Source organism: Penicillium riverlandense (genome assembly GCF_028828495.1).
Source record: "Penicillium riverlandense strain IBT 135883 chromosome Unknown utg000002l_segment0_segment0, whole genome shotgun sequence".
NCBI classification, from domain to species: Eukaryota; Fungi; Ascomycota; class Eurotiomycetes; order Eurotiales; family Aspergillaceae; genus Penicillium; species Penicillium riverlandense.
Genome location: NW_026643195.1, coordinates 2,162,088 through 2,175,642, shown reverse-complemented (window position 1 = coordinate 2,175,642; position 13,555 = coordinate 2,162,088). Strand labels below are relative to the sequence as shown.

General features: G+C 49.3%; 5 protein-coding genes across 5 annotated transcripts; 2 read left to right on the top strand and 3 right to left on the bottom strand.

The window, feature by feature from the left end:
- Positions 1–175: 175 nt before the first annotated feature.
- Positions 176–1,223, bottom strand: N7474_003179 (uncharacterized protein; the record flags this gene model as incomplete). The annotated part of the gene is made up of 2 exons (XM_057194594.1): positions 176–557; positions 607–1,223. 2 exons carry the CDS (start codon positions 1,221–1,223, stop codon positions 176–178), a joined length of 999 nt encoding a protein of 332 aa, XP_057055949.1.
- Positions 1,224–2,685: 1,462 nt separating this feature from the next.
- N7474_003178 (cytochrome P450) lies at positions 2,686–4,014 on the top strand (the record flags this gene model as incomplete). Its single annotated transcript, XM_057194593.1, has 1 exon — positions 2,686–4,014. One exon carries the CDS (start codon positions 2,686–2,688, stop codon positions 4,012–4,014), a length of 1,329 nt encoding a protein of 442 aa, XP_057055948.1.
- Positions 4,015–4,322: 308 nt separating this feature from the next.
- On the bottom strand, positions 4,323–6,219 carry N7474_003177 (MFS transporter; the record flags this gene model as incomplete). The annotated part of the gene is made up of 6 exons (XM_057194592.1): positions 4,323–4,577; positions 4,632–5,207; positions 5,263–5,324; positions 5,388–5,782; positions 5,840–6,116; positions 6,204–6,219. 6 exons carry the CDS (start codon positions 6,217–6,219, stop codon positions 4,323–4,325), a joined length of 1,581 nt encoding a protein of 526 aa, XP_057055947.1.
- A 1,298-nt stretch (positions 6,220–7,517) lies between these two features.
- On the bottom strand, positions 7,518–8,759 carry N7474_003176 (exo-beta-N-acetylmuramidase NamZ family protein; the record flags this gene model as incomplete). The annotated part of the gene is made up of 1 exon (XM_057194591.1): positions 7,518–8,759. The coding sequence occupies one exon, from the start codon at positions 8,757–8,759 to the stop codon at positions 7,518–7,520; it is 1,242 nt and encodes a 413-aa protein (XP_057055946.1).
- A 2,186-nt stretch (positions 8,760–10,945) lies between these two features.
- On the top strand, positions 10,946–13,042 carry N7474_003175 (putative serine peptidase; the record flags this gene model as incomplete). Its single annotated transcript, XM_057194590.1, has 10 exons — positions 10,946–11,170; positions 11,227–11,344; positions 11,395–11,549; positions 11,615–11,737; positions 11,803–11,975; positions 12,037–12,124; positions 12,184–12,280; positions 12,339–12,498; positions 12,554–12,751; positions 12,823–13,042. The coding sequence occupies 10 exons, from the start codon at positions 10,946–10,948 to the stop codon at positions 13,040–13,042; spliced, it is 1,557 nt and encodes a 518-aa protein (XP_057055945.1).
- Positions 13,043–13,555: the final 513 nt, after the last annotated feature.

Genomic DNA, 13,555 nt, shown 5'->3' with positions numbered 1-13,555 from the left:
CCGTCGGTACGAGGAAGGGGCACGAGACCCCGCCGATAAGCTAATTATTAATTGCCAAGCCTCGGCGTAAATGGATAACTACACTAGATGCCATTAATCGCAGCACAGTGTCCTTGACATACTCTACTGTGCACCTACTAATTGCGTGACAAGCATTTATTGTTAATTGTATAGACTAGCTATCAGCATCTACCGCTTGTCTAATCCACGCAACACTCTCGACCCACTCCGACGGGATCTCTTCTAGTGGTTCCAATGTCGCAACAACAAGCTGGCAGCCCCAGTCACGGACGTACCATCGGTGGGACAGAAGGCGCATGCATACCCCATAATGTAGGAATAAAATCCGGGCTAACCAGTCGCCCTTTTGGAGAAGCGATAGATATTCTTCGTTGATGAAGAGCGGCCATGCAATAGGGCCTCCATATGGGCCAGTCTTGGGCCACGGCTCAACGGCCCGGTAAAGAAGTTGCCAAGTCGTTTGATATGTAACTTTTTCTGGGCCCTGGAGTTTGTCGATGGTGGTGTGCAATCGGCCGAGCGATTCCATGATTTTTCTATAATAATCAGTACCGTGTGGGATACTCCATTTGCAAGGGGACATACTTGTGTAACTCCAGCAGTTTTAACATTCGTGCATCTAATAATCCATCGCTGCAAAAGATGTCAATGCCTAGCACTTGGTGCATACTTTGGAAGGAAATTGCATACCTATTGAGGTTTCTCTTTTTGAGGTCTTCGAGTCGGTCACTAAAGCATTGCCAGCCCTTCAGCTCGCCCTCACTGTCAAACGAGTTGATCTGATTGAACAACATGGCGCAGCCAGTGATCAATGTGCGGACCTCGAGAACCGCAGAAAGAGGATCTGTGGGGCGGTTTTCAGGGGATATACTCGGAAGACCGGTCGCAAACAACATGATGAATACGGACGACATGAAGGCTGGTTCTTGATGCTGCGGTGAGATGTTGGAGAGAACCTTCCCGAGCCCAGAACACGCCTGGCTCTGGTAGCGCAAGGCAGCATTAATCCATGGTTGACGGTTAACGGCCTCGATTGAGGCCAGGTGTAATGCAGAAAGTGCGAACATGCTGTCAAGCAAGTATGGGAAGAGAGTAGCCATACGAGGAATGCTGATAGAAAAATGATGGGCCGATATATCATCTTCGGACAAAGTGTGGTACGTCGAGGTTAAGTACTGATGTAGCAGTCTTGTCTCCAGCATGCGGGTCGACCACGGATCTCCCGTAATTGGCGTCAGAGACCCATTGTCAGACCCATCATGAGCCGTTGATGTCTCAGGGGGGCTGTCTTCTTCGTTTGGGGGTGGATAAGTACACTCGAGTTTTCGCCTTTTGCATAGCGAGCACTTCGGGCTCCCCTCATCGCACTGGCAATATGTTAGATTGGGCTTTTAACATTGCTGAGAGCAGTATATTTTGTAGGAGAGTAAAAATATTGCAATTCAAAACTATGGGTTTCAATCGCGGGTGTACACACGGCGTGCTGAGTGACCAATTTGCACATGAACGAACCTACCTTAATATGTCTCCGTTTACACTCCAGACAGCCCTTCCGGGACTTGGTATGACTGCGACGCGACGGCATCGACGCCCGGTACGTTCCATCAACTCAGGATATGCTGCTCCCGCTGCATCGAAGATGGTGGTGATGCCGGGTCTTTGAACTGGGAAGTGAGACAGAGAAAGAAACCGTCCACATTATTCCTCGGCCGGGGGAGATCGACAGCACATGATACGCCCTGATTGGGACGTTGTGCTGAGGTAAGCATGTAGGGCTTTCGAGTTTGAAAAGGGTTTTTGGGAGTGATGGAACTGGTAGGAGGAACAGCTTCCGTCTAGGTCCGAATTAATGAGCAAAGAAAAGTCCGGTATCATGTAAAAGAACAGATAATAATAATGATTTTTGGCTACGAGGGGTCTCGATCCTCCCGGATCGTACCATATATCCCTGACCGATCAGCATTACGAATAACTAAAATTCACAGCTAATAGATAGTAATAGGCACCTCTAGCTGCCCCACATCATACCAACTTCTGCTCCGGCAAAATGCAGATATAGTTGCGATCCTTATTGTGCAAATTTGCCCATCCCCGCAGTTCCCCTCCCCCAATGTGGAGTCGTGGGGCCGGTTCCCGGCAGTTATAACACCGAATGCACGGCCATCTACTGATGTTGAGGTATGATCATTCTGGAGATTGACAGAAAGCTACGATATGCCATGAGAAATTGGCTGCAATAACTATATTCTTCTGCATAATTGAGACGGAGAACACCCAAATGTATAACTACACCACAAACATGACTCTCACATCGCCTACGGATAGCTTTGCAATATCCTCCCTCCATCAACTTTTGCTTGCAAAACCATACACCTTCGCCTTTGCAATCATCGCGCTTCCAATACTATCAGTGCTTGTCCACGACATCTTATTATTCCTTCGCCTCCCCCTGGACCAATACCTCTTCCCTTCCTCGGCAACCAACTAATAATCCCAACATCAGCTCCATGGGTCCAATTCGAGAAATGGTCTCAACAGTACGGTCCAATATTCACACTGTGGATTGGTCGCCGTCCCACAATTGTGATTTCTGATCCGAATGTGGCGGTAGACCTCCTCGAAAAGCGGAGCACTAAGTTCAGCTCCCGCCCCCGGTTCGTTGTAATGGGAGAACTATACTGGGACAATGCAGGCATTCTGGTGCAGCCTTATGGAAAGGAATGGCAAATTAGACGACGTATGCTTCATCAGGCATTGAATCCCTCCGCTCTCCGCCTGTACAAGCCCGTGCAAGAAGCCGAGGCCACGAGGTTGTGTGCTGCCCTACTTGATGGGCCGGAATCATACGAGATGCTGATCGACCGGTTCACGGCAAGTGTAGTTTTCAGCATTGCCTACGGCCATAGGATAGATTCTATGAGTTCGAAGGTCATTCGCGAAAGACTTGGGTTTATGCAGTACTCGGCATCCCTCAATGTGCCAGGCCGATTTCTCGCTGAGACAATTCCCTGGCTCAAGCATGTGCCAAATATTATTGCGCCATGGAAAGCAGAGATTCAACGCCGAGGTCGTGAAGAGGCTGCTACAAATATGAGTCTTGTACGCCGTGTCCAGGATGAACTCAAGAACTCTAACCTGGTCCCCGACTCCCTGACAAAATTGCTTCTTGAAGCACGCGAGTCCGACCCCGCTGCTTTTGATGTCCTCGGTGAACGGGACTTCTCGTTTGTGCCTGCATCGCTCTTTGGGGCTGGCAGTGACACAACGGCTAGTACGCTCTGCAGCGCCATCCTCATGTTAGTGACAAACCCAGGCGTTCAAGCCATTGCGCATGCGGAACTCGATCACATTATTGGAACTTCCCGATTACCGCGGTTCAGTGATGAGGCGACTCTGCCGTATATCAAGGCACTGTGCAATGAGACGCTTCGAATCCGCCCCGTCGCCGTACTGGGGGGAACACCACATGCCAACTCTGTTGCCGACACATATAAGGGCTACACAATCCCGAAGGGCACGACAATTCTCTCCAACTCATGGGCCATCAATCTCAACCCAATTTATTACCCGAACCCACACCACTTTAACCCACTCCGCTTCCTGTCCATCGATCCGGCCAACCTGCCATATCTTCCTCCCCTGCCAGAAGAAGACATCGCTGAGGCATCACCGCCAAAGTCTCACCCTGCTAAAGAAGGCCATAGCTCATTCGGATGGGGCCGGCGCATTTGTCCTGGTGCCGGACTGGCGCAGAACTCCCTCTTCATTGCGCTGGCGCGCCTACTGTGGGCATTTGAGATTCGGCCAGCGAAAACTCTCGATGGATCTGAGAGTAGCTATGATACTTTTGCCTATACGCAGGGGTTCAATATACGGCCCCTTCCATTTAAATGTGAGATTCGGGCGAGGAGCGAGGAACATCGGCGGGTTTTGAGGGAAGAGCTGGAAGACGCTGAGGCGGTTATGGGTCGATTTCCTCCGTTTGAAGAGTAAAACAGCATCGACTTTCTTGATTATAAGATCAGATAACGGGCGGTAGATAGTGGACTGGATTAGGGTCAAAAAGATGATATCTGCTTCATGGATAATACACAGCTGGATTCTAGAACCATCAACATTCTTTCCGAGCAGTGACTCGTCGGTCTAACGGAACTATAGCAACAATATCGATGAGAGCGCCCAATCCATGCATCCGCAATGACTTGAAAAACACCAACAATTTGTTTTGAGGAAGATGCCAAATAAACAAGAACCGCAGAGGTGAGAGATTTTTTTAAACCGAAGAATGGTATATAGCTCGCCTAAAACTCAACACGGAACATCTTACTGTTCCGTATACGTTCACCATACACGTAGAATAAGATGGGCAGCGGGGCAAGTGCCAGCGCAATGAACCCAAGCAGTGAGTTGCCCCATCCGAGACCGAGCGCGGCATACATTGACTGACCGGCCATTGGAAGGATTGCCCCTACTAGAGACCGGAATACGGTGTTCGCAGCCATGGCGGAAGCGGAGTAAACGGTATACGCGTCGACCAAGTATGTGCTAGTGGTCATCTGGGGTGAAGTTAGAACGATGCAAGAGCGTGTCGCGCTTAGATTCGCACTTACAAAGGCTATCAACATGCCGACACCAAGGAACGAAGTTCCAATAATAGGCACGATCCAATGATCGTGTTTCTCGGCAGTCCAACCATACATGAACAGCGCCAGTGGAATGAACAACGCGCCGGGGATCATGGGAGGGAGGCGGTACTCCGGCTTTGAAGTGCCGCCGTTCTTGGCCGTCAGGTATTTCAGCAGCCGGTCGGAAGTCAGGCCCAGTGTGAGAAGGCCGATCATAGACCCGATTCCAATGCCGAGGTATGCAAGTCCGACTGATCCCTCTGAGAAGTGGTAATTTACCTCAAAGACCTCAGTTATGGTAGTGAAAAGCAAATACAGATACCCGTAAATCACAGCGACATAGAGCGAGAGCAGGAAGACAATCGGGGAAAGGAAGAGCATCTTTGTTGGGCGCACAATTGAAAACCAAAAGCGATCTTTCGGACTGCGGCCGTCGTCAAGGGCGGAGCGTAAATTAGGGTTTCCGGTCTCTTTCTGTAGCTTTTTCGTCTTGCGGTCCAGAAGTGTCGGGGGGTAGGACTCGCGGATGGAGAGGAACGAGCTGATAGAGACGGCACCACTCTGGAGAAGAGTTAGCTACTATTCTTCTTTTCTCTCTGTCGCACTTCGCACTTACTGCCATAGCGAGGACCCAGAAAGTCCACCTCCAGCCCTTTGCTTGGGTGAGATATCCGCCAGCTATGCAAAGGTTAGCCCTTTGGTTCAGTCTTTCATCCCAGAATACAAAAGAGAAAAACTTACCAACAGGACCAATAACAGGTCCGATCAAAGGACCAATAGCCCAAGAAGCCATGGCGCCACCTCTCCTCTCCTGTGGAAACATATCCGCGATCGAACCGGCTCCAATGGTCAAAGGACAGCTGCCGGCGCAACCCGCAAAGAAGCGGAAAACAATCAAGCTGCCAATCTCAGGGGCGAGCGCACAGGCCACGGTGAAAATCACATAGAGCAGGTTGCAGCCAGTATAGATAACTCGGCGCCCGTACATTTCCGACAGAGGGGCAATGATCAGTGGACCGAAAACATAGCCGAGCAAGTAAACCGATACAACAAAGGAGGATAGTTGGGTGTTGGTTAGATGGAACGATTTCATCACCTCAGGGACACCGGGCGCAAACATTGAGGAACCCAGGGGCCTAATGGAGATTCATGGTTAGTCTTGTAAGAGTTGGAAGGTTTCGCAGGGGACATACGTGAGGAACGTGATCAAGGAGATGGAGAGTGTCGCAGAGATTTTTCGCTTCGTCGTCCAATTCAACGGATTCTCCGGGTCATCTGGGCCATCCCAACCGACGATATTAGGATCGCGCGGCTCTTCCTCTTCCTGTTGGTTCTCGCCATCCTGTGTCTCAACAGGTCCTTTCTCGACATCTGTGCCTTGCACCTCGTGTTGTGAAAGCTTCTCCTCATTGGCATAGTCAATATCCGTATTGCTGTTCTCCGAGGTAGGTGCGTCGACGGACGAAGTCTCTATAGAGTGGGTTCAGCAAGGTTGTTTTTCGCAGTGGGGAAAATGCTCCCCACAGAAAAAGGACTAAGAAATAAACGGGGGCTTACTCTCGCCGTCTGCCATTGTTAGAGGCCTCACTCCCAAATGACAACTCTTGATTAAACACGCTCTGACGCAACTCGGACCTGATTTGCAGTTTGAAGCGGGGGACCTTAAGCTGTTGGTGCGCGACTTGCGCAATTAGAGTATGCAGGTAAGCCGGTTCAAGCTTTTGACGACCAGACAGCCTCTGCCTGAAAGGTTGTACAAAAGGAACCGTGCTGGTTGCTTGGTGAGTCGCCAGAGAGAAGGCGAAAAGAGGAGTTAGTTGCGACAGTGCGGGAAAACAGCTTTATGAGCAATACCGAATAATACTAATGCAGAGCCGGGCTCTAATGGTGGAGACGGACTTTAGCACCGATTAATAACGGCCTGCGTCTGCGACCGAGTAGGATTTCGAAGCTACCCACCATAGGGGTTCTGCTCAGATTGTCGGCAGATTCTCCATCCGGCTTCCGGTACATATCGTGTGCATAAAAGACCCTTGGGGCTCGTTTCTCTGTGTAGAAATGCGCCACGAGTTTAAAAGCCAAGCTTTTGGCCGGAATCCATTGAATTGCGACCCGAAACGACCAGATGAGGAATCCCCCGTGGGTAAAAGGCGGGAAAATGGAGACCTAGCGAGTCCGGGGAATGTATCTCCACAGCCTTTTGGCGGGTTGTATTTGTGCTTCTCTCATGGCTGACGCATGAAAAAGAGGAAAACACCCTTATGCAATGCCCGCGTGCATTGCTCGTGGCAACTGCATAAGCGCCCCCACCTGATTGGTTCATGCACGCGATCGGAAGGGAAATGCCGAATGCACGATACGGTCTTCACATCGGAGAACACCAGTTATATTTTGAGCTCGATATTGTCAATCTTTATTTTGCTATGATGCAATTGGCCATTGCTGCTACTAACAAGGAGTGACGGATGACCCTTATTAATAAGACTGCATAAAGCGGAGGAGGAGTTGGGATAGAATCGCCGTCAAGGTTTCTAACTGAATTGCAGTGAAGTAGGGTTTCGGAGATTCTGGTTCTGAAGCAGCCATGTAAAACTGTTTTCTTTTGAATAGAACCGTTATAGCTCGCATTTCAAAAGCCTTCGCTTTTTTGGAGCATGAGGGTGAGGGCCATATTTTTTTTACCAGGATATATATCTACGCAGCCTCGAAGTGTAAACCTTGAGACTGATCAAGGACACTCATTGTGAAAAGTTCTGTTAATGGAATTTTCTTGCTTTTTCTGCATTCGCAACGAGGTTGACACTTCAGACAGATACACAGCAGTATCCGGTGATAACCGATCCTACGTTTGAGAAACTCTCCAAAGGCTTGTTAGTAATGGAGATACTTGGCCCGAAGCCGCATAAAGGTTCGCAACTCCTCCTGCCATCCAGCAACGATCTCGTTTGTATTCTTGCCCGCTTCGATTGCGGTGCGAATATACGATGAGCCGCTCAGAATGTCAAAGTCGTCGGGGATGAATTCGAACTTGCTCGGGTATAGTTTTCGAACGTTGACCAGGAGTGCAATTGTTGTACGGAGAGGGTTAAAGATGCTCCGATTCGTGATGTATAATTCAACACCGGTCGCAGTCTGGTTCGCGTACTTGTCGAACTCTGGCATGAATGCTGCCTCGCGCCAGGCAGTGCCAGGCAGGTTCTCAGACTGCATTGCCTGTGCTAGATGCCAGTCGATCCATGTAGCACCCAAAAGTTGAAACGGTTTCGTTGTCCCGCGACCCTCTGAAATATTGGTTCCTTCGATCAGGCCTGTTCCGGGGTAGACAATTACGCTGTCGAGAGTCGGCAGGTTCGCTGACGGCAAGATGAATGGCAATCCCGTGTCGTCGTAGTACATGTCGCGAGTCCAGCCTTCCATCCAGACAACTTCCACCTTCGCCTTGCGGCCGCCGGTGTGGTTGGGAATGAACTTATCATTGAACATGAGCGCCAGCTCACCGGTTGTCATGCCGTGTTGCAGCGGAATCGGGAATAGTCCAACGCCACTGGTGTAATTCATGTTCAGCAGAGGTCCATCGACATCAACGCCGTTGATCGGGTTCGGCCTGTCCAGCACGATCAATGTGATGTTGGTTCCCGCGATGCCCTCCATAATCCAAGCCATGGTCCAGACATAGGTGTAGAAACGAGCTCCAACGTCCTGAAGATCAAACAAAATGGTGTCCACGCTTTGGTTCCGAAAGCTAGCCAGCATTTGTTGTGGTGTCAGGGCGTAAAGCGTCTGAACAGGAACACCACTCTGGGGATCTATATAACCGCCGCTTGAGCTTCCCGCTTGTTGAGCGCCATTGAACCCTTGCTCCGGCGAGAAGATCGAATTGATAGTTACGTTCTCGGATTGGAGCACATAAACATCATTGATCAGGTTCGGCAGTGAACCAGTCGGGTTTGTCACAATTCCCACGCCGTGGTGGTTTTGCAGCGACTTCAGCTCTTTCGCGTTCTCCAGAAGCACCTGGACGCCGGATTTAACAGGGCTGACATCTGTTCTGCTTGTCGCCGCGACCAAGGCCAATTCGGCAACTAGAATAGATAGGACGCGGGTCAGTTGCATGATAAAGCAGAAAAGATAAACTATTCGCAACTGGGGAAAAGAAAAGAAAGAAAAAAAGCCCGTAGGACGTCAACTATTTAAATCTGTGGTGTTCATTACCTTCTGGCAACCCTACTAGCATACAGGGGAAACACTTCGCTTAGAATTCCGATGAATTTCCCCACGGTCCCCGCATTTCAGGCAACGTCACATTAGCTAAACGCAAAGGATCATATTCGGTCGAGATAAAGAGATTAACAGGCAACCCTATGTAAGCTAAATCATGTATTCCGTGAACCCTCACCGATCCTAATTGGGTCCCTGAACTGCCCATAATAGCTTAAGGGAACCCCAAAATGACCGAACCCGAATTCTGCAAGTAGTCAGACATAAACAGAGTAGCCTCGGTTGAACCATAGAAGGTATCACTGAAATTCCCTCTACGGCTGTTAAGCACCTTCCCCTTACGGATTTACCCGACCTCTACGGGAATTTTTATTGCGGAACTTATACGTCCGCAACCCGATTTATCACCACCAAGAGCTTAAACCAACAAGTCATGACCGTCGCTTCGCTCAGTCACTTGAAGCTGGTGTTTTTGTACAAGGACCAATTGAGCAAGTGGCCGTAGAGGTAGACTAGGAAGGTAGATTGCAGATAGGGGTAGGAAAGTAAAGTGTAAACAGAATGGCAGAGCGCGGTAGACAGGGAATAATGTGTAGGTCGACCGGCGAAACGACTGGTTAATATTAATGGGTAGGCGGAAAAACCCGCCGACAATCTTTATCCTAAACTGGACGATATCCCTAACTACCGAAAAGGATTATACGAACACATCAGGTGACCCCTGAAATCACTCAGGATAGAGAAAATTATAGAATAGACGCCCGTCGAAGGCAAAAACTGTTTAAGAAGTGCTGATTTCAGCATACGCAATTATTGAACTGGGATAATTCTCGCATGAGTGACCATGCACCTACCTTATCAAGGATGACCGGCGGTGCTCCGCGATACCGGTAGGACATACGGACGCTTCCCTCGCGGAGACATCAGTTCACTCTGTACGCCTTTATCCACGATCAGCCCAAGACCTACCTATTCTTCGGGTTATTGATCACGGCATGGGGCTATTAAAGCGGCCTAGAGCCTCGTCCTAGTTGTTGCTTGCCACAACCTATTTCATTCACTTTTCTCTTTGCTCCGAATTTGGCGATATCCCCCAAAATGCCTATCTGAAGTGAGTTGCTGGCCAGCATGGCCAAAAGGAAATAGCCCGCAGTGCTCTCGTGGCCAGCTGGGATCAGAAGGGCCTCATTAATGAAGATGAAGATGCCTTTGTGCCCTGCTCCCCGGGGGTTCCATCACGCTCGCCGATATCGAAGGACCAAGCGCCATCACCCATCAATGGTTCGTGAAAACTTTCCCGTTAGCCATTGGGCCAGATTTAATCCCCTGCATACTCTTAAGTACGGTGCCACGATGATGGAAATCCACGTCGGAGATTCCGACTGGTGAAACTGCGACACCTGTGACTAATGCGGAGGTAATCTTCAGACATAGCTTGTTGACCCTTGTGTGGAAACGAATTTTGCTTCGCCCCAGGGCCTGTTCCTTGAAGGAAGGCGACTAACACTAATTGGTGCTTATCAGCGGCCACTTAGAAGCGGGGAAACCAGGATATTCGTTTTCCTGCAATGCATGTCGGACTCCCGGCGGCAAATTCATACTAGGGCGCTGTACTCATTGCAACGCTAACTCGGACCCCTGAAACCCACCCCCCGATGATCAACAATGAAGCGGAAGCATCCATACTCATTCAATAATGAACTGCAGGTACCCGATTTAAAGATTTCCCAAAATGCTGCGATTCCTACATTCTGTAAAAGCTCTTGAGAATAATAGCAAAGTCTCGACGAAGTTTAACCTTCGGGATGCAATGGGTCTAATCAGGTTTCGCGCTAGAGACTACAGAGCGGGGATGGTTACTATCGCGACTCTCCACTTGGCTGAAAATTGATCTTCCGATCGCTTCATTAAGCCTCGTCTGCTGTGATTCGATCGGAGGCTAATTGCAATTTTGAGTGTGGTAGTAGTAGTGCAACGGCCTTCCCGGACGCCGTAGGAACGCCTAAAGGAGGCCGCGTGGGCTGTGTATTTAAAGGATATGGTGTTACCTGTTGGTCTTTAGTCCCGTAGGTCTCGCAAACATGCATCTCTCTTCAGTGACCTTATCTCTACTCTGTGTCTCCGTTGCCCACGCCGTAGGCTTACGGAGACCTCTTGCACCACCTTTCAGGGCCGCATTCACCAGACATGCCGTAGCTGGCAATTCAACGTTTGAGCAGCTGCTTGATCACAAGAATCCACACCTCGGAACATTTTCTCAACGCTTCTGGTGGAACGCGGAATGGTGGAACGGAGAGGGGTCACCGGTACTTGCACTTCCCATACGTGTTGTGGCGGTTGATGTTAACCTGCCAAACTCTAGGTGGTCCTCTTCACCCCTGGTGAGGAAGCAGCCGATGGATATGTCGGCTACTTGACGAACAAGACTATTACTGGGCTTTATGCGCAGGAAATCAAGGGAGCTGTGATCATGCTTGAGCGTATGTTCTCTTCAGGCCTATGAGTTACGATGAAACTAAGACATTGGTAGACCGCTACTGGGGAGAATCATCTCCATATAGCGAGTTGACAACTGAGAATCTGCAGTACCTGACTTTGGAAAATTCTATTGCTGACCTTACATACTTTGCCAAAAACGTGAAGCTTCCCTTCGACAGGAAACGCAGCAGCAATGCTCAAAATGCGGTATGTTTTGATGATTCACTCACAGTCTTCTCTAGTTGACTGACTTTTGATGTCACCAATTGTAGCCCTGGGTCCTCAGTGGAGGATCTTATAGCGGTGCTCTGACGGCCTGGACCGAGTCGATGTCCCCAGGCACTTTCTGGGCTTACCATGCATCCAGTGCTCCTGTTGAGTCTATTTTCGACTACGTATGTCTTTCCCCAATCTTTTATTGCCTTTCTGAAGAGTATTTTTGCGTTCTAACATTTGAAAGTGGCAATACTTCAAACCTGTCCAGGAGGGAATGCCGCAGAACTGCAGTCTTGATGTCTCTCGGGTAGTTGATTTCATTGATCAAGTCAATAAAAATGGAACAGACAGACAGCAACAGACCCTGAAAGATATGTTTGGGCTCGGCGATCTGGAGTATTTTGATGATTTTGCAAAGTATTTACACACCCTTCTGATTCAGCTTGGAATTGGCAGAGATGCTTACTCGAATTATTAGTGCGCTGGAGAACGGACCATGGCTGTGGCAGGAGAATACGTTCTACACAGGCTACTCTGGTTTTTATGAATTCTGCGACTATATTGAGGTATGCAACAACTCACGCTCGATTAAACTCAGCGAGGGCGAATATTGAAACTTTCCTAGAATGCCAACAGCACCGTTGCCGGACCCGATGGTGTTGGCCTCCACAAGGCGCTTCACGGTTATTCAGAGTGGTTCAAGAATGTTTACTTTCCTGGATGTGAGATAGCACCTTCCGGATTCAAAAGATTGACCATGCTGATGATAATGAACCCTAGCCTGCGCGTCCTACGGCTACTGGAGTGATAACTACACAACTGCATGCTATAACACTCACGATCCTGACAGCCCTATTTATACGGACCTGTCCGTGAACAACACTGTTGATAGGCAATGGGAGTGGTTCCTGTGCAACGAGCCGTTCTTCTACTGGCAAGAGTAAGTTTTCTTCTACTTGAGCTGCCTCGTTCCTCTGATCTGACTTATATTCCAGTGGTGCGCCGTCCGATGTCCCAAGCGTGGTCTCTCGCACTGTCACCGGCGAATACTACCAAAGGCAGTGCCCCTTGTACTTCCCCGAGGTGAACGGCCACACCTACGGTAGCGCCAAGGGCAAAACGGCCGCCCAGGTCAACTCGTGGACCAAAGGCTGGGATCTTACTGATACAACTCGACTTACTTGGACCAATGGGTATGATCAAGTTCTCTTTTTTTTTCTTTGTTCAAGACAACATTTGCACCGTACCTAACAAAATTCAATAGGCAATATGATCCCTGGAGAGAGGCCGGTGTCTCTTCAGGCTTCCGCCCTGGCGGGCCACTCCAATCCCGGCCTTCGGCACCCGTTCATGTTATTCCAGACGGCATTCACTGCTCGGATCTCATTCTTGAAAATGGTGCAGTGAATGCGGGTGTGCAGGCAGTGATTGATGCTGAAGTTGCACAGATCAAGGAATGGGTGGCGGAATACTATCAAAAATAAAGTCGAGCGAAGGTCTGTGGGTATTGAACCGATCAAAACAGTGGGGCTTAGCTTTATGAGGTCAAACCAAGCTTGAGAAAGTTTTTAAAACTATTCAGGCACAATGAAACGAATTGCCGGTCTATAAAGTTTTTTTTTTTTTGGTTCAATTAGATGTGAGCGGTGGGTTAATTATTAGACCGAGTAAATATTGAGCCGAGGATATGCTTGGCCAATAATATACGGCCAATGCTGTGGCATAATGCGTACCGCCAATCATCCGCAGTCGCTCGGAATAACCTCACCTCGGGCTCCCGGATGGCGCCGGCATTGGCTCATTATGGCGACAAAAAGGGACCCACAGTCCACTCTAACCAAACGGAACCCTCTTCAGAGCGGATTCTCAGATAAGCACAAAATCCAGAGCAAATTTTTCGCTGGGCCCTGGCCGCTTAAAATCAACTTCCGTAACCAGAAAAAAAAAAGACAACCCTAAAGACTCACCCCGGGATTCCCCCGGGCATCATCCACCAC